Source organism: Histoplasma capsulatum, assembly GCF_000150115.1.
Source record: "Histoplasma capsulatum G186AR genomic scaffold supercont2.3, whole genome shotgun sequence".
NCBI lineage: Eukaryota > Fungi > Ascomycota > Eurotiomycetes > Onygenales > Ajellomycetaceae > Histoplasma > Histoplasma capsulatum.
Genome location: NW_025544803.1, coordinates 548718 through 567728, shown reverse-complemented (window position 1 = coordinate 567728; position 19011 = coordinate 548718). Strand labels below are relative to the sequence as shown.

Sequence of the window (19011 nt, the reverse complement as noted above, 5' to 3'; positions counted from 1 at the left end):
TCTGTGTAATTATGTATGCCTTCACAAAGCATACTCTACCGTCGCTACAGCGGGCAAAGTGTCTGATGCCTGCTGATGATGCTTGACTAAGCCAATACCTCATTCCCCGCGAGGACTTTATCCGGCACTAGCCTAGAATAGAAAGATCTGCCGACCTCAGTTCGCCATATGTTTACAACCAGCAAAAAGAAAAATTACCAGAAATTATATTATATGTTAAGAAGTCAAGCGATAAAAATGTTCGAATTATTTACAATATTCAAGGGAAGAAAAACGAAAGCAAAAATAGAAATGGAAGAAGAAAATGTGAAGAGGAAATGAGCACAAAGACATGTATCCCTGGGTCATGATGCTAATCGCGGAACGCCAAACCCCAATCATACACAAAATGAAACAGAATATTATTGTCTATTTATATCATTAGCAATAAGGAGCACATATGAGGAAATGCCTAACAAGTCCGCCCCATTAAAGATTTAGCGAATTCAACTTCTTGCAACTCCGAAGCTCCAACGAACGTGCCTCCTTCAGCTTCTCAACGTCAGGGAAGAACCAGCCCTGAGCATCTTGTATCATCTGGTCGCGCGCTTGAACTTCTCTTTCGCAGTCATACCGTAGGTTTGATACATAATCAACCTCGACTTTGTGGTCGAGCTGGTAGAATTTGCGCGCACTGAAATCTTCCACCTCAGCGGGATTTATGAAATAGTCTAGTCTGAGTTTCGGTGTCGTACGGTGCATTGTATGGGGAGGCACAGCTTTGTCGAATCGGAGAGAAGGTCCGGAGGAGGTTGAGCCGGAGAACAGAGAGGTGAGGAGCGGGAGGAAGAATATGAGGAGGATTGGAATGAACTGTGCAAATGATGCCAAGCCAGCAGGGGGAGCCTGGGCACCTGACTGATTCTCTGCCTCACGAGGTCTTCGTCTGGGTCGTGAGCCGCCAAATTGATGAACTCGGATATTGGGGCCGCCTCCCATATTAAAGACAAATTGAGGGCCAGTGTCAAACATTCCCCCTCCTATTTGCTTTAATTAGTAACTGCATACTCCCACAATGGGACTGATATAAGATAGGACTTATTACCAAAAGGACCAAAGCCGCCGCCTCCAAAAAACCTGTTGAACAACTCCTCGGGAGATATTTCCTCATCAAACATTGGCCCTCTACCCCTCCCTTGAGGGAATCCGCTGAATCCGCTGAACGGTGAAGATGACGATGAAGCCCCCGGTGAAAATCTATTATCGGGATCTCCGCCGAACTTATCGTATTTCGATTTTTTCTCGGAATCTGATAGTATTTGAAACGCTCGGGATACCACTAAAATTAACCGAAAGAATGCATTAGTCGGGCTCCCCAAATTGTTGAAGAATGCCTCCATATATATTTTCAGACATAGGCTATATCCGGCGAAATTCAAACTATCGGATGGAATATTTGCCGAGATTGAAACATGAACATAAATTGAACATACTTTTGAAAGCCTCGTCCGCTCCGTCAAACCCATTTTTATCAGGATGTGTGAGTAAACTCAGTTTCCGATAAGCCTTCTTTATCTCTCCATCAGACGCAGTCTTCTCTAGAGCTAGAATCTCATAGAACGCAGTCGGCGAACATTTCCGAACACGTAGCACTGCCGCTTTCTGTTCTGGAGTGAATTTCCGGTCTTGGTTCCCTTGGTTATGTTCTCTGGATTTCGCTGAGCCGTTTGGCTTTGCATCCGCGCCGGACGCCGTCGCAGATGACATCTTATTTCTATTATTCTAGTCGAGTTCTTCTTAAAATAAAATATAGAGAAGGCAATTGGAAGCGGAAGGAAACGGGGGAAGATATAAATAATAGGCGGTAGGATGCATAAGACCACAACGGTCATGCACGATCTCGGCCACAACGAGCGAAGGGGTGGTTGTTACCGTTCCGCATATAACGATGGAAGAGTTCGCGGTGTATATTTTCGAGTGCTAGTGGAGTTGCGCTCCAGATAACCCGTAAAACAAGAATGGGGCAAGTTAAAACGTTGATGTCGCGCATTGGCGACTCTAAGGTTGGGACCATCGTGGCTTTGAGATCACGTGAGAATAAGCCATGAGTCCAAGCCGCTTTGGGACAACGTAGATCAAAATTGAAGAGTGTTACGTTGTCGCTCATTCATTCCCGTGGGATGAATTTTATCGATTTTGTCCGGAGTCGAACTATAGAAACGGCTCCTGAAGCCATAATCGCCATGGAATTCCTTGCGCATTATTGCTGGATGCGTAGTTGCAAATCGCATAGTCGAGGTTGTTTGGAGTAAGTAGGGATGCTAACTGTGTCGCGGTTGTTAAGCGCGAACTTGCTACAATCAGCTTAAACTTTTTGTTCACCACCTCCGCCCAACGAACTTTTTGGAGATGTAATACGTGATTTTGATGCAACATAATCTTATCCACCATATTTCTGGAAGGACGGGCGAGCTACGATGACGCGTGAAGAAAGTGACCCTCCATCCAAAAAATCGCTAATGCAACATGCGCGCGCATGGGGAGGTGAGTAAATCCGCCGCCTCTCCCCGCAAATCCCTACCCTGTTATAATGCCTACCCTCATTGATGGGTTTCCATTCGGATACCCGGGTAGTAAATTTCCAGCGCTAACTGGGGCATCGTATTCTAGAGAACCCTTTCCCACCTACTCTCCTCGCAACGCTTATCGCAGCCCAGCATATGCGCCCCTTCCAGCCCCTACCGATGCTATTCCCACCAGCTCTTTTATTCACAACATACCTCAACCTACTAGACTACAAGGTTGATGCCGCCGGCATAAATGCTGCATGGTCAGGCTTGTATTTGCTCCTGGCTGCGAAAAGGAAACAACCGTTCATGCAAAAGTGGGGAGCTAGAGGGATTGTGAGGGGTGCTGCTATCGGTTTTGGGTTTACTAACATGGTTAGTGGTGGGCTAGTTTATATGCTTGGAAGGAGGAGGGGGGATGACGGTGAAGGACTAAGTATTTGAAGAAATTATAACTATTCGGGATGGCATTTTGAAATTTTATTGTATTATATCTGACTATATTAACCTCATAGTTATGGCATTGGTGGTGTTATGTGTATGTACAGTAAAGCATGGGATTTTTTTGGTGCAGGTTCAGCTTCTCCATAGTTGGACACATTTGTTTGACGGGTTCGGGCGTTGGCCTTGGGCTGTTCGTATCGTTCATATAATATCCGCCTGCTGTTTAATTATATCGTCGCTAGTATGTCATAGTCCAGGTCATGCGAGTATTCGATTCTCGGATTACATGGTCTATCTAGAGGTCGTTGAAGCATTGTCATAGCCTCGATGTTTAAATACAACCGCTATAACCCCATCGGCCGAGAAGGGATGTGACAATTCGTCGCCGCTGATGCCCGCCAGAAATTCACAAAGACTGCACGTGTACCAGTGGATGCTTAGGTGTTGTAAATCATTCCATTTGAAACCCTCGTACTTCATGAGCTACCATACAATCTCTGGGATACTACCCAGTCGCAGATATCGGGTGTGACAAACTTCTCCAGTGCGTTGACGTCATTATTAACAGCAGCATTTCTTGCTTTCGTAGAGCTCACAGCTTCTTCTCCAGTTTTCGCTCCTTCGACTAGCTCGATACGCTGAGCCCATTCTCGCTTGCCTCCATCAGATTCCCTTGCCCCTTGAGCCAGATTCTGCAAGAATAATTCCTGATCCTTTCGACCGCCCCACTCAGAATCAGGCCTGAACGTCACCCTCAGTCGATGCTGAGCAAAGAACTGACTTAGAGGTTGGAGAGTATGTTCGGGGGGATAATATTTGCAATCAAATATTCGTACTAGTGTATCGTATCCCGTAAGTAGGATCTGTTCAGGTGAACCGGGATAGAAGTTCGACGTGGATATGGCTGCTGCTTTGTCTATGAAATATGGCAACTTTGTTATTCCGATGTCCACAGTTAGGGCTCTCTGTTGATCTCCCTGTACATTATCATTGTGGACGCTGACTTGTTCGAGAGCGGACTGAATGTCTTCAGCAAATATCCGCATCATGACGAGGCGATCCTCAAATGAAGCCGGCTTGGAAGCCTTGTCGGCATTCTGCGTAGCGAGAAGAAGCAGGAGTCTGACAGATGATGTATTGTCATGCTGGAGGAGGGCAGATTTGGCAATGTTGAGATGAGCACGCGTTGGGGGGTTGAAAGATGAGTCTAACACATATAGCTTGGCTGGCCGTCCCGCTTGGGGTTTGCTTACAGGCACTGTATCCAGAATGTGGAAAACATCTGAAGATGAGATGAAATTCTGGAGAGAGGCATGATATGTTTGCCGCAGGTGATGCAGAGATCGAACTTGAAACTTTGTCGTCATTGAGGATAAGGGCCGTCAATGCTATCACAGAAAATCAAGAATCGCACTGGTAGCCGTGAGGATTGTCATAGACAGGAGTTTTATTCTAAAACAATTGTTGGCCCAAGTAATTTTCGTTTTACCTGGCGGTATTGGCATAAATAATTCAACAACTAACCTTGTGTAAATGTTATATTTCGCCCAAGTCCCAAGTCAAAAATAAATAATTAAAGACAAACCGAATAACTTCATCGTTATTGCATCTGAAAATAAAATATTTTATGATGCAAATCCATACTTTTGCCGCCAGAACCCCACAGTCCAGACGCGGCGCCAATTGCCGCGCGGCTCCAGCATAGGCATCGCTTGGCCATTGGGTTACTGACGTTGAAGAATCTGATTTTAACCAGTCTATGACACCAAAGACTCGTGAATATCCTAGTCACAATCACGCGATCCATTTTTCTGACGGCCACCTCGGTTCCAGGAATACGCTGGTCGATGAGAGCGGTCATATTATTGCGGTTATAAAACATGCACTCTTGTGGGAGGCTTTACCACTACGCAAAAAAGGATTAACCCTTAAGGTAGCCACTTATTCCTCAAGATATATATGTATATGGATATGCATGATTCATACCTGAGTCCCCGGATGTTATGCAGATTTTCACAGACTTGCCGTTGAAGAAGCAGACGCCTGAGTATCTGGACCTTCTCCGTTCCATCCTTTTGTGTCTCTATAAACAGGAGCCATCTTGCCATGGTCCACGTTCTGAGCCTCGAACCGCCTGACCCGCGCTGGGAGACCATTCATTCGCTGACCTCGCCTACTTGAGTGTGTCGCTTCTACTTTTGTTGGACTTCAAGGTATGAAATGAAAATTATAAACTTAACTCTGTGTTAATTTGTGTGAATTCTCCTGTAACCTCCAGGCTGGTGGTGAAAGTCCAATTTTACCCATTTCATTTGGCGCGCGTATTTAATCGTTATACAGTCGTTGGTTTTGCTTGCACCGTATATCTGCTTGAACCCCTCCCTTTTGCCGCACACCTGGACAGCTGATATCAAGTTCATCAATCGCACCTGTTATCAATGTATGGTCTCACCATCATTCCCGAGGCAAAGATCTTTGCGTTTCAAGTGTTGGCGAGGTAAAATGACTCTGAAGCAGCATGCCGCAAGTGTAACAGTCAAGACACATAGCTGCACTGTTTTCTGACACTAGGGAATCTGTGCAGTTGCCTAGAAACGTGACTCGAGAACAACGACCAGAATAGTGACTCACTCACTCATGCACAATGTATCCCCAATGGAAAAGTCTGGCGTTGCGGCTTGGACTTGAGAACGACTTGCAGTAACATCCCCAGTTGGGTGCTATAGGTTGGCTAATCGCGCGGTTCTAGCTCGTGCGCTGCCGGCCTATCATGGACTTGTCAGCCTCGTCAGCCTCATCAATAGCATTGCTCAACTTGGTTCGTTGCACTTGCGCCATGCTAGGACAATTGCTGAAGCGCGGATGAATTCGAATATCAGTTCCGAAGCTTATTTGGCTTACTGGTTTGCAATAACTACTTACCCTTTCCGAGGAATTAAGTGGAGTTCCTTCATCTGACAGTATTCCGCTTCTCAATTGCTTGTCTATATCAAGTATATCAAATTACTTCATACAATCTGAATTAGTCCTCACAATTCATTATCTAAATATTTATGGAATCGCTATTGCTTAGCTAGGGGCCCTGGCCTGATGCTGGGTTACAACGGCCACTTCTCCGGCACAGATTTCCATTCCTACAAGTCTTTCCAACGATGGTTGCCGCATCTTGTGCGGCGTGGGTGAGCATTGGAGGACACCAAGCTCATGCGCGACGTCGCGATCTACTTCAACATTCCATGTGACGTAATTGGCAATATTTTTCATGCGTCAGGCCACCCAAAATTTCGCCATTCAGCAGGTATGACCTATTGAGTAGTGACTATTGTCGCCGGCTCTATGCACGCTGCAATAGCCAACCGAGCTGTTGGTGAGACTGGCGATATCGCTGCCCAAGCTACAACCAACGAGTCGAACGGATGGGATCGCTAAAACTGGATTGGGGACGCGACGTGCTGCTGGAATTTATGGATAATATCCAATAACCCGGGAGAGACTCGACTCTAGTAAAGGAATGGCGGACATACTCATTCAGTATGCATGTTAGAAACGAGGGAATAAAATACCGTAACGCGCATTATTTCAAGAGCCATCTGTTCTTGTTTTGTTTAGGGAAAAACGGAGAGATAGTATTTTGTCCGAATCATTTAATTTCGATCTACCCGTGGATGTTGTTATTTCTCCTTTGTCTGTCGTATGATGGCACGGTTCGCATGTTTGTATGTTAGTAAACAAACCACCAGCAAACCCCGTACGTGACATGTAGGGATCAAATGTCCCTTCGGAGCTTTATATGAGAAATATTAACTGGGCTTGTTGAACCATGGCAATATTATATCCTCATGCTGTTCGAGCAATTATGTAGAGTACATGTAGGACCGCGTCTGGTAGTATCGCATTTCTAGTTCCAATTCAAGTGGGAAATGCCGTGGGTCGGGAAATTTTCGCCTGGATATATATTAAACTTCCCAAGGCCTAGCTATGCATGGAGGCGAGGGCCCCATGCGATGATGGAGGTCAGGCCCATGGTTCGAGAATCAGCTTTTGAAAAATGGCAGCGAATTGGGACCTTCGCTGCATGCTTCTGGCGCAACCTGGATACTATAAGTAATAACGTCAAGCAAGGACTTTGAATTGGAGAGCACGACTGTATAAGGGGGACGAAATATTGGTATGCCGGATTGAGCACCGCAAGCTTGATCCAGATCTCCCGTTCTTCATGGATCCAGAACGTGCTCCAGTAGGTCCAATACAAGCGGCTGGCTGGTTCGCCGTCCATCACCATCACAGACAAACGACCACCAACACGCCTTACAAAATTCAGTGGTCCACGCCACGCGCATCGCGATGTGTAACTGGTGTTGCTGGTTGTGGGCGGGCACAACGCAGAAGCAAACGCAGGACAGATTTGGAGGGGAATTGCTCCACAGCAAGCCGCGTTCATTTTTTGAAACAAAGCTGGTTGTTGCTCAGGCCGAGCCTGTGGCATTCCTACAATTTTTCGCGTCCAAACATCAGCCGGAACATTGAAACGAGCGAGGATCAGTTACTATATAAATAATAAATAAATAAATAAATAAATAGTTACCCCAGTGCTACGGGTGGCTCGTCACTGCTTCATTAGTGGGCTCCATTGCGTTTAGACATTCCGGCTACAAAAGATAACTCTGCGCATTGAGACTCCTTCCAACAACTTGCATGATGGCGATGATGTCACCGCTACGGCAAATCTCGACGCTGTGATTGGCGAGGCTGACTAGTCAGGGGCACCGAGTATAAAATCCCCAACAAGCTGGGCCGTGTCCCATCCAGAAACAAACATTCCCAGGGAACCTTTTGTTTCATCAATTCGCACCAATTGTGATACGGCGTCCCAGCTGAGATCTATGGAGCTCATAGTGGAACTGGTGCTGTTTATGGAAACTGTATTCGAGTTTCAGATATTCCGACGCCCAATGCTTCATACTGTGCTGCTTTGGTTGGAACATCATCGATCCACTCGGTCAACTTACAACGGTTCGATTAACTGCAAGACCGTGCCGGAACATGAACACAACCTTTATTTTGCTTTCACTCACACACACATACTCACTCACTCACATACACACACTCTCTCTCCTCTCCTTTTCCCGCCTTCGGTTTTGGAGCTCCACGAAGCGAGAGAGAGCGGCCATCCAGAGGTAATTTATCGTATAGTAGTTTCGCTGTCAAACACCAACACCAAAGTCCGTTGAGCTCGAGAACCAATGGGCCCCTCTCTCTCCGTGCGGTCCCTGCAATTAAATATTAACTTTACTTTAGATGCCCGACCGCACTTTCCAGATCTTCCTGTGTGAGGTTCGCCGTTCCGGACCCCACAGTACATAGAGTCGGAGACTGGAACGTGCAAATCTCTATCACTCATGAATAATATTTCATGAAGAGTGGGATAATTCAACGAATCAGAGGCATTTGCCACCTGCGGGCCGTGCTGTCGAATGGATCCCCGTTATATCTCTCCCAAAACTGGGTCTGGAAATGAGTTTACGTCTCATCCAGCATGGGTTGAGTTGGAGTTTGGCCCCAACGTGGAAGAAGAGTACGGATTACTGATAGGAATGCTCCGCTTGTCGAGCGGCCGAAACATTGTCCCACTTCCTGGAATCAAAACAATATCTGAGACTTTTTTTTTGACTTTCCTGCTCTCTCGAGCTTTTTTTATCCTCCACCTCCTCTCCTTTTTTTTTCAACTTTTCAATGTTTTGTTTTCACGTTGTTTTCGAATTTCCCTGTTCTACATTCGTTTAGAAACCTTCGCGCGACTAGGTCGTTTTCCCTTCTTCCAATTCAAGTCATTCGTTATAAGCTGGTCCTCGCGAATAGATTTCGCGGTCATTTCATTGACTTGATTGCGATACCTATATTGTTCTTTCGTGGATAGGAAGAACATTCAAGAGGGGTCTCTCGCTTTCCAATCGAATTTTGGAGTTTATTTTCAGTGGCATTGATTGCCAAGTCATCTTCAAAATGGATTTCATCCGCAAGTTATCCATCGCTGTTGCTGTAACTGCGGCAGCTCTAACTGAAGCTCATCCTTTGAACCAATTTGGCTACCGTGATTATCCGGCTCAGTCCAATGGCAATAACGAATCTTCTAGCTTGGTGTATTCATCAAGCCAACCACCCATTCTACCCATTTCCTTCAGCAGCAACTCCACATCTGGGTCCTCAACCAGTGTTCCAACTAGTTACACTCTACCGGCTAGTGTATACATCGGCCCGTTGACCACTACAACTGCCGCAAGGAAGAACATCTCCATGCCACAAGTCCTCAAGCCTGCTTTGACCACAGGTGGACCCCTCACCATTCCGGCTGTACCGTTAAACACCACCACGTCGACAGTTACAGTGACTTACAATCTCGGAAATAGAACTCGGACCTCCAGTATCACGCGAACTTCAACCATTGGTCCAACTCCGGTATGTCTCTACACTTCAAGAAACAGAAATCACCCGTACTGACTTAGATATTCTAGACTCCTGACCCTGACTACATTAATTTGTCAACAACTTGGACAAGTACTACGACTATGACTGTGCCAGGAAGCCCAGGAAGCCCGGGAAGCCCAGGAAGCCCAGGAAGTCCGGGAAGTCCAGGAAGTCCAGGAAGTCCAGGAAGTCCGGGAAGCCCAGGAAGTCCAGGAAGTCCAGGAAGCCCGGGAAGCCCGGGAAGCCCAGGAAGTCCAGGAAGTCCGGGAAGCCCAGGAAGTCCAGGAAGTCCAGGAAGTCCAGGAAGTCCAGGAAGCCCAGGAAGCCCAGGAAGCCCAGGAAGCCCAGGAAGCCCAGGAAGCCCAGGAAGTCCAGGAAGTCCAGGAAGCCCGGGAAGCCCAGGAAGTCCAGGAAGTCCAGGAAGTCCAGGAAGTCCGGGAAGTCCGGGAAGTCCGGGAAGTCCGGGAAGCCCAGGAAGTCCAGGAAGTCCAGGAAGTCCGGGAAGTCCAGGAGGTCCAGGAGGTCCAGGAGGTCCAGGTGGACTTCCAGTCTCTGGATGCCCCCACACTAGTACTGTAACGGTTACCCTGAAGGAAACCGTCTTTCTGGTATGATTCTTTGTCGACTCTTTAGCACTATTTCTTTTTTCTGACAAAAACTTCAGTCCGCTAGTGCACCTCTTGCGTCGGTGGTAGTCACGCGAATTCCACATAACAATGATACATCGACCACTCGCCCAGGTGCTCCCTACTCTACCGGAATACTTCCACAGGCCCAACTTAGTGGTGCTTCTGGGTACTTGAGAAGCATGCGTCCGATGCCCTCCAGAGGCTTTGGCCATTGAAATCCCGTTCTGTAGCACAGCGCTGCTTGAAACTCGCTCCAAAAAAAAACCCCCTTGATGACTTGAGTGAGACTTCACAAGCCCTTAAAGCCTCAAGCGCAGGACACTCAGTGTGGACTGGTTTGCGCAGAGACGAACTCTTCATAACGAGATAATACTTGCTGTTGACATTTGCTTTTTCTTTTCTCCCCCTTCTTTCGTTTTTCTCACAAGACATCTGGGTTACGGTTACGGGGGCGTGGGATTTCGAGGAGGCAGGCAGGAGTTCCGGATATAGGGGCTGGTGTCAAGGAAAAAAAAAAAACACTACGCGCTGGGCTTCAGTCAGGAATTTCATGAACTTGTTTCTCGCGCAATCAAACCCCTTGGATCCCTTTCCCAGTCTTAGCCAGCAACGGTTATATATATTTGATGTGCTGCGACTACTCTTTATTCTCCCGATTTAATAGGAACGGCAGTAGGGGATTTGATCATGTGTCAAGAATCCATCTTCTACCAATTGCAAAATTAGAAAACCTGCTACCTTTGAGCCATGTACCTTTAGCTTTTCTTGTTATCTCTCACGGACCATCATAATCTGCCCCATTTAAGTTTATGGTAACAAAAACAGCAGCAGGCATTGTTGGTTTTCGAGGTTGGGTAATACACACACGCACACAGAGAGGAAGAGAGGGGGGGAGAGATGGCTACGCTCCTTAATGCAATCAAAATATACTAAATATATAATTAAATCAAAGGGTGGTATTATTTAAAAATGATATGACCAAAAAACATACATCGAAGTAATTTTTTTTCTTTTCCTTATTTTTGTTGTTGTGATTCCGACCAAGATTAAGATACGGACATAGTCACACTGCGTCAACAGTTGGATGATAGGCTAAATTGTAAAACAGCTGTATTCGACTGTCGCAGGTATCAAGCCAACCCGAATCAACCTCCTACCTTTGATGAGACTGCTTCAAGCCCGTAACGAGCGATTGTTTGCCGTGTATTCTGCCACTCTAACCATGTCATAGCTTGTAACAAGCAATCAGCGAGGTCGTCAAGTTTCCCAATTTCAAGTGTTTGCGAGCCATCCGCGACAGAGTGGGGGAGCATATTAGAACGAGAAGAAGAAATTGGCATGATAAAGTCCCCCCCAGTTTTCATAATATTTGCCTTTCTCGTCTTCTTTCCCCATTTTTTTAAGTAGGCATTGACTACCTCATTCACCTGACGGTCGGTGCTGAACTGTATACCAATATGGTCATCCAAGTTGGCTGGCTGTGTGCCGCTGACGTGTGATCCAGTACACGAGGAGAGAAGTCTGCCAATGAGATCTATTTTGATTTGCTTGCGCCTATTCGGAGACATCGATTGGGATATATGTTTCGTTGATGGGGCCGCTGTCCTTTTGGCTTTCGGTTCCGGGGAGAGATCTTCTTCGTCATCCATCCAGTATTTCATTATCCGTTGAGGTTCCACGCCTTGGATGACAATGTTGGCTACGTCGCCTTTCCGCTCCTGTTGTATTGCACGAAGAACTGCATACAGCATTCCTTCGAAAACGCCGACTCGAATGGTCCATTCCTGGACCGCACTACTCCCGCCAGATCTAAACCGTTGCCTTTCAATAAGGATGTGTGTTGGCTGATACGTTGCGAGGAGAGATGACATGAGGGTGTATGCATGTGCGGCGTAGAGGTTGGGAGCAAATGATTCTTTCTCCTGCTCGTTTTGCAACACAATTCCATCACACTGTCCAGCGTCAAGTATGTCGAGTGCTTTCGTTTTGCGCCCTTTGGCTATCTTGCCTTTAGGTTTCATTTCCTCACCCATGTGAAAATCCAAAACTGAATTCGATGCAAGCGAAGAAACAGATAAGCGACACCACGCGTTTAAAATAGGAGAGCTCAACACCCCAGCCTGGCGCGGAGGAACAAGCAAGTGGGCAAATGCTAAGTTTCGAATGCCCATGTCAATACTGAGGATTCTCGCCGGTTCTTTGTCGCTCATGAATGTTTCTTCTAGGCTAGCGTTTTGGGCGACGGGCCGTGATTCACCGTGGAGAACCCGATCCAAACGCTCTATGAGGACCGGCTTGGTACCTGAAGACAATATTCCCATCAGAGAAGCAAGCCGCTGAAGCTGGCGTACTTTAAGGGAAGGTAGCCATGTCGTAGGAGATGCGGGAGGGGCCATATATCCTCAGGCCTTCCCTGCACCCCAGGAGTGAAGTAATATGCAGTAATATTTCGCAGAATATTTGCGGGTATATCCTCATTAGTTGGATCAATAAAAGGAATATCGCCTTATATATGTTTTTGCATCGAGAATATAGAGGATGGCGAATGTGAAGTCCAGTCCAGCCCAAGTGGAGGTTGGCTGGTGCAATTCTCTCCTTCACCTCTGCTGGGGATCAGACGGTTGAACTTGTCAGCTACCAACAGCCCTTTTTATCGCCGCGCAATCCAGTTAAGGCCATTGTTTTTACCAACCATCTAATTCCTGTGGCCTTCAATTATCATGAATGTTCTGCTTGTTTTTAATTCTCTGTGTCTTGTTGTGGTTAGACGAGGCGTGATAAACTAAACTGCTACACGCGTCTCCCGCGCGGCTAGCTATCTCACACCCAACCAACCTCTACAGCGTAGATTTAAATCTTCTACAGCCACGGGATGTCTGCCATGTCCCGGAGCATATATCGAGGCATCGGGCCAGATACATTATGGGAAGCTCTCTCTCTACACGATCAAATTGATCTGCTACGGGCTCGTTGACTCGCGGTTCAAAGTTGACTTGCGGCCATATTTGATTGGAGCTCTTCAGCGCCTCATCTGAGCTCTATATCTATTGCATCTGATCCTGGCATGGGATGGCTTGTCTTCCTGCTGCTAGGCCGGGTTCCTTTGGGTCACAATGCCACCACTCAAAACTCAAGGTCTCTCCAGCATAGTATAGCATATAACCCCCAGGTAGTTGCATTTTTCTGTGATTCTGGCTCCAACCTGCGACTTTATATTGTCATAAAAGTCTAGGATCTCAACACTTGAAGTCTCCCCAAGCCAGTCGTTGAAGATTCGGTCCATCCACGATAAAGAAGGAAACCAGAGGACCACAATGTGCCTTAATTCCTGCGCCATCTTTCATACCTAGGATTGGCTGCCCAACGTACCCAGGGCAAACATATTTGGCCAAGCAAAATCGGTAACTAACAGCATTTTTAGAACCCCAAGATCCTAATCCGTTCATTTGAGCTGGCTTTGGTCAATATCATACCGCCAACGTTAAACCGGGTGGTGACTTGGCGCGCTAAGGCAACGCTGAACACGAAATAACCCCGCGGCTCAGCCCCAGCTCTCGGACATTTTGCCCCTCGAAAACATAAAATAACAAGGTTTATTTTATATGCTTCTCTCCCTTGTCTGCGGAGCGAGAATCTACTGTTTCTTGTTTAGTGTTTATTTATTTATTTTCCGACCAATCTAGGTTAAACCGCCGCCGTTATTTAGGCTCGACCAGGGCTGAAAGCTGCCTCAGTAAACCGAACGGGAGTTCTCGAAGATCAAGCAGAATGAAAGAGAACACGCCACTGACTGTTCCTCTCGACGACCATGGCTTCAGCCATGCAATTCGCGAATTGAGGAAGTCCTCATCCATTGTAAGTACCAGGCGTCCTGCGACACTTGCCTCCGAGAGGGAGAATGGTGGGTGAAGGTTGTTCAATTCAAGTTCCCTTGGAGGCAGATCCAGTATCAACCGATGTGACTACATATTATTGGCATTTATATATCTTCAACAACAGAGCTCTTGCCTAATTTAGTCTTTGATCATTACTTTTGAGACTTGCAGGAGCTAATACCTCAAGCAGCCAGCGATACCGAAGCAAATTCTTGTGCCGCGCACACGTCGAGGGAGCCACGGTATTCGGTTTCCTATTGTTTCCATACTCGTACTCTCTTACCTCTGCAGCATATAACTAATTCTGCAGATGAGAGCTCGCTTCCCCCTGTTTTTAAGGTGTGGGTGGACAATGCGATGGAAAGTTTGCTTGAACAAGAAGATACGGACAAGAATTTGCAGATTACCATTCTTGACAATGGGCCAAAGGTAGAGAGATGGCCATATCCCTTGTACTTATTTTTGAAGGCGAGGATCTTTCTAAGCTCAATCTTAGGTAGTCTCTCTGGGTACCTTTCTCTCCGACGGCGGCCGGACGCGGGAAATCCGCGGCACATATCTGCTTGCGAATCTACTCGAGGAGCTACATTTGACCAAGGGCAGACATGCATCGAAGCTAATCCACTTCAATGATGTCTCCGAAGATCCGGTTAGCCGTATCAATCGCAAAATTAAGGACCAATATTGGAACAACCTAACCAGGAGGCTAGATGAGTCTATGATTGAAGTTGCTGCTAAGGACCCCAAGGACTGGAATGAGGACCCGCGCCCACGGATCTTTGTTCCATATGGTGAAGACAAACTCTACGAGTATTACTGCCAAGCTTCAAAGAACAAGCCTGAATTAAAATTGGAGGTGCAGTACCTTCCCCAGGGAGAAATTACGGCCGACTTCGTCCACGGGCTTCGAGATCGACCAGGTCTGCTCGCACTCGAGATGGACTATTCAAATCCAGATAAGCTGCAAGGACTGCAGTTTATAGTTCCCGGTGGTCGATTCAATGAATGCTACTACTGGGACAGTTACTTTGCATGCCTTGGCCTCCTCGAGGTTGGAAGGCTTGATCTTGTGCGAGATATTCTGTATAACTTTATATTTCAAGTGAAACATTATGGTAAGATTCCGAATGCGAATCGGTCATATTATCTTTGCAGATCGCAACCGCCGTTTCTCTCGGATCTTGCAGTGCGAACTTTCAAAATCATTGACAACAAGGAAGAGGCTGCTGCAGTGTTACGGGCTGGGATTCTAGCAGCCATCAGAGAATACTTCACCGTTTGGATGTCAGAGCCGCGATACGATCCAACTACTGGACTCTCCCGGTTTAAGCCGCCTGGTAAGGGTATCCCCTTGGAAGTCGAAGAAGGCCATTTCGACGCGGTTCTATACAGCTACGCGGAAAAATATGCTTGTACAATTCCTGAGTTTATTAACCAGTATAACTCTGGGAATGTGAATGAACCTGAACTGGATGAATATTTCATGCATGATAGAGGGGTGCGAGAATCGGGACACGATACGTCGTAAGTCAGCTACTTTGATATAGAGATCAGCCTAGTGTGTTTCTTCCCCCGACGATACTAAGCTACTTCATGCAGCTATCGATTCGACCAAGGTTGTGCGGACCTTGCTACCGTGGACCTAAATTGCCTCTTATACAAGTATGAGAGTGACATAGCTTGGGCCATCAAAAATGTCTTCAACGACAAGCTCCCCATCCCAGCCGAATGGCGCACGCCAGGTATGACAGATGACCACGTCGAAGCATCCGCATCCTGGCTCCAACGTGCCAGCCAGCGCCAGGAAAGTGTAAACAAATACCTCTGGGACCCTGAGCGGGGAATGTACTTCGATTACAACACAAAAACCCAGAAACGCACCACCTACGAATACGTAACAACCCTCTACCCACTCTGGTGCGGCATCGCCAGCCGCGAACAAGCCGACTCCCTCGTTACTAGAGCACTACCCAAATTCGAATGCGTCGGCGGTCTCAGCACCAGTACCGAGAAGTCGCGCGGCCCAGTCAGCATGCCTCACCGGCCACCGAAGCAATGGGATTTTCCCTTCGGATGGGCGCCGCATCAGATGCTTGCCTGGGACGGGCTGAAGAGATATGGCTATTTGCGTGAGATGGAAAGGCTCGTCTATCGCTGGCTGCAGCTCATGGTTCGGGTTGCGGTGAATTACCACGGGGCGATTGTGGAGAAGTATGATGTGACACAGCTAGACAATCCTAGCCAGGTCGATGCGGAGTATGGTAATCAAGGGCTGGATTTTAAATATGCGAATGTTGAGGGGTAGGTGTCTCTTTCCCTCCTTATTTTCTCTCCCCTCTCTCCGTTGTATCATTGCTGACACCTTCGTGACGGTACAGCTTCGGGTGGAGTAATGCTAGCTTCTCGTATGGGCTATCCTTGATTAGGCATCGGAAACTGATGGTGAAAGCCCTGGGCCTTTGTGTCCCTTACGACGATTTACGGATGGAGAACGCCCATATTTGACATACACAAAGATGTGTCGGCTGCCCTTGTTTCTTTTCTGCGGAAAATTATATACATATGATCGTTTTTGGGGAGAATTTCATATATATTTACACGCATGGGAACGATTGTTAATGACGACAAATGACGGCCACTAGGTACGTTTAGATTGGGGCTTTTGAAATACAACTACGTCATGGCTCGTGACACCTACATTTCCTGAAGGCCTATATGGCATTTTTTTTTTTCTGGTTTTAGATTAAATTTTTGTTTTCAAATTTCAATACCGACCTCTTATAAAGTTGTCTTCTTACACACAAATGATATGGTTGTGAGGGGAGAAGTAACATGGACTGCGGGAAAATATAGTCTCGTTGGTAATATCAATTTGGGCGATGGTTTGCTCTCCATCGGAACGTACAGAACAATATGAGGCGGGTGGGCATTTTATGCGTGAAATAATAATCGGGGCGGGATGGCCCATATTAACAGGAATGCAGAGAGATATACGATGATTCTGTGTGATGGAAGCGAAGCTATCAAATGGATATAGAAATTTTGCTCGAGCGAAATCGTTGCCATACAGACAAATCTGTGGGTTTATTCGTAACAGTCGTGAGTGCGAAAGTATCTCCGGAAATTAACTTCAGTTCTTACAGAGCGTGTCGGCCTGATGAAGTTCATCAGACTCGATCGATGCTGCAAGATCTTCGCAAACTACCATCCGGCATTTGTCATTCCATGGCTGAAGGAGATTTACCAGAGAATCATTCTGCGATGCACCCGAGACTACCGTGTATTCCAAGTGGCCATCACCGTCCTCCTCGTTGCCACCAAGGATTCGTTTCAGTTGTTTTGGAGCGTCGGTGACGTAAATCATATTCCAAGGGCTGATTATAAACGAGCCATCGACATTGCTGTAGAAACGTAGCATGCTTCCGGCCGGTTGAGTTTTCGAGAATCGATCGCCTGCAATACGCCAGTCAACGATCGATTGGAAAAATTGGGTCACTTCTAGAGCTGCAGGATTCGAAGGAAGTGGCGGGGCTGGGTCGCTCTCATCATCTGGGTTCGGATACTCTGATGGGCTGGCGCTGCCGTAGAACTCAGCGAGCAATAGCCCAATGGTTAACTGGAGCTTCTGGTTTAAACCTTCCAATACCGGATTTGCACTCTTCTCGTTCCGCTCCGCTTCCCTTCCAATAACCAGGACCCGTTGCCCTGCTAACTTGGTGGCCAGGGCATGTGCATCTGGCAATGGCGGTGCTGTCACGCTTGATAAAATTTGCGATTTCTGCCGCATGTTAAAACTCATCCCGCCAGGTACCCGCTCCACCTCCCAGGTTCCACCCACGCGGGCCGAGAGACTGCCGTTCACCAGTGCCCTGAACTGACGGTACAGCCGCTCTCCAGGCTCCCCCTCCGTTACGTATAGATGGGACCATTTCTTGTCACAGAGCGCGAGGATAGATAAGTCGACAATGCATGATGGGATGGCGCGGGCTGGGCGGACGAGGGAGTCGTAATTAAACCCTTGGTCGTAGCCTAGGAGAATGATGCGGATATCCACACGATTGATGTTGGATTTGTCTAGCAAGGATGTATCTCCAGAAAGCAACTCTTGCTGTCTTTGCTCGTTACATCCTAACAGTGAGTAGATGAGCGCGTAAGTGTTCAACAGTAAGTCCTGGATGGAGTGAAGGACATTTTCTTCGCATCCAGAGAATGTGCGTTGGCCTTGTCCTAGGGTATAGCCGGGGAATGGAAGCGCAATGTCGCAAGACGCCCGTGTGGAAGAGCGGGCTGCGAGGCGCTGGAGTCTTCGCAAGGCGGCGTCGAGCGGAAGGCGATAGGCGGCGGCGAGCGTAGCGGGGGAGGGAGGTTGCGGAGGTGGGGGCAGCAGGAGCAGGGCAGACAGCGTGCTCGTCCTGTTATTGTTGGCCATTGCTAGCCTTGAACATGCGATCGAAGATATGTCACCCTGTGTCGCCCTCGTGGAATGGCATTCAATATGACGCGAGAACAGTTCAATCGAAGGGAGGGAACGCCATTCGACACCTGACAGGGTTTGCTGCAGCCCCTGTTCAGGTGCTCGTGTCTGGAAGAGTTAGTTAGCCGCATGTCTCTTTGTCCCTTCGTCGCTGTTTGCGTGTGGGGGCGCTGGGACACCATGACACGCTCTCTTTGCCGAACTCCACAGCGGACTTGGGCCAGTTACAACTCAAGGCCGTGTTGTGGCTTTTAGTTACGACTGCGGAAGGTCTCTCTGCCTTCCCGCACTATCAGCAGTTGACTCGTGAATGGCGAACGGATTGTTTGGCCCGCTCTCCGCCGCTCGCTATATCCATCTCACATTGCCCCTACGTGGTTGGTCGCATTGAGGACGAAACAGAGTGAGCTGTGAACTTCTCATTGTTTCGATTTTTCAATCGCAGGACACTCGAGAGGCATTTGTCACGATGGAATTCTATCAGCCCCTTAGAACCTCAGGCTTCCGCTAACACTAGCACATGCATTAGCTTGAGGTTACTGGTCTCAATTTCAACAGTCTCTGTCGTTTTACCCAGT

The 19011-nt window shown here is 47.5% G+C and overlaps 8 protein-coding genes across 8 annotated transcripts; 4 read left to right on the top strand and 4 right to left on the bottom strand.

Moving 5' to 3' along the window:
• Positions 1-196: 196 nt before the first annotated feature.
• On the bottom strand, positions 197-1979 carry HCBG_02368 (uncharacterized protein; the record flags this gene model as incomplete). Its single annotated transcript, XM_045429417.1, has 3 exons — positions 197-1019; positions 1085-1318; positions 1473-1979. The coding sequence occupies 3 exons, from the start codon at positions 1744-1746 to the stop codon at positions 469-471; spliced, it is 1059 nt and encodes a 352-aa protein (XP_045289312.1).
• A 254-nt stretch (positions 1980-2233) lies between these two features.
• Positions 2234-3013, top strand: HCBG_02367 (uncharacterized protein; the record flags this gene model as incomplete). Its single annotated transcript, XM_045429416.1, has 2 exons — positions 2234-2523; positions 2650-3013. 2 exons carry the CDS (start codon positions 2457-2459, stop codon positions 2988-2990), a joined length of 408 nt encoding a protein of 135 aa, XP_045289311.1.
• A 453-nt stretch (positions 3014-3466) lies between these two features.
• HCBG_02366 (cytidylyltransferase) lies at positions 3467-4357 on the bottom strand (the record flags this gene model as incomplete). The annotated part of the gene is made up of 1 exon (XM_045429415.1): positions 3467-4357. One exon carries the CDS (start codon positions 4355-4357, stop codon positions 3467-3469), a length of 891 nt encoding a protein of 296 aa, XP_045289310.1.
• A 1785-nt stretch (positions 4358-6142) lies between these two features.
• On the top strand, positions 6143-6462 carry HCBG_02365 (uncharacterized protein; the record flags this gene model as incomplete). Its single annotated transcript, XM_045429414.1, has 3 exons — positions 6143-6169; positions 6262-6288; positions 6343-6462. The coding sequence occupies 3 exons, from the start codon at positions 6143-6145 to the stop codon at positions 6460-6462; spliced, it is 174 nt and encodes a 57-aa protein (XP_045289309.1).
• Positions 6463-8993: 2531 nt separating this feature from the next.
• On the top strand, positions 8994-10299 carry HCBG_02364 (uncharacterized protein; the record flags this gene model as incomplete). Its single annotated transcript, XM_045429413.1, has 3 exons — positions 8994-9446; positions 9570-10025; positions 10120-10299. 3 exons carry the CDS (start codon positions 8994-8996, stop codon positions 10297-10299), a joined length of 1089 nt encoding a protein of 362 aa, XP_045289308.1.
• A 930-nt stretch (positions 10300-11229) lies between these two features.
• HCBG_02363 (uncharacterized protein) lies at positions 11230-12480 on the bottom strand (the record flags this gene model as incomplete). Its single annotated transcript, XM_045429412.1, has 1 exon — positions 11230-12480. The coding sequence occupies one exon, from the start codon at positions 12478-12480 to the stop codon at positions 11230-11232; it is 1251 nt and encodes a 416-aa protein (XP_045289307.1).
• Positions 12481-13852: 1372 nt separating this feature from the next.
• HCBG_02362 (alpha,alpha-trehalase) lies at positions 13853-17181 on the top strand (the record flags this gene model as incomplete). Its single annotated transcript, XM_045429411.1, has 5 exons — positions 13853-13985; positions 14150-14388; positions 14456-15483; positions 15559-16260; positions 16338-17181. 5 exons carry the CDS (start codon positions 13853-13855, stop codon positions 16462-16464), a joined length of 2229 nt encoding a protein of 742 aa, XP_045289306.1.
• On the bottom strand, positions 17090-18388 carry HCBG_02361 (uncharacterized protein; the record flags this gene model as incomplete). Its single annotated transcript, XM_045429410.1, has 1 exon — positions 17090-18388. One exon carries the CDS (start codon positions 18386-18388, stop codon positions 17090-17092), a length of 1299 nt encoding a protein of 432 aa, XP_045289305.1.
• Between the last annotated feature and the right edge of the window lie 623 nt (positions 18389-19011).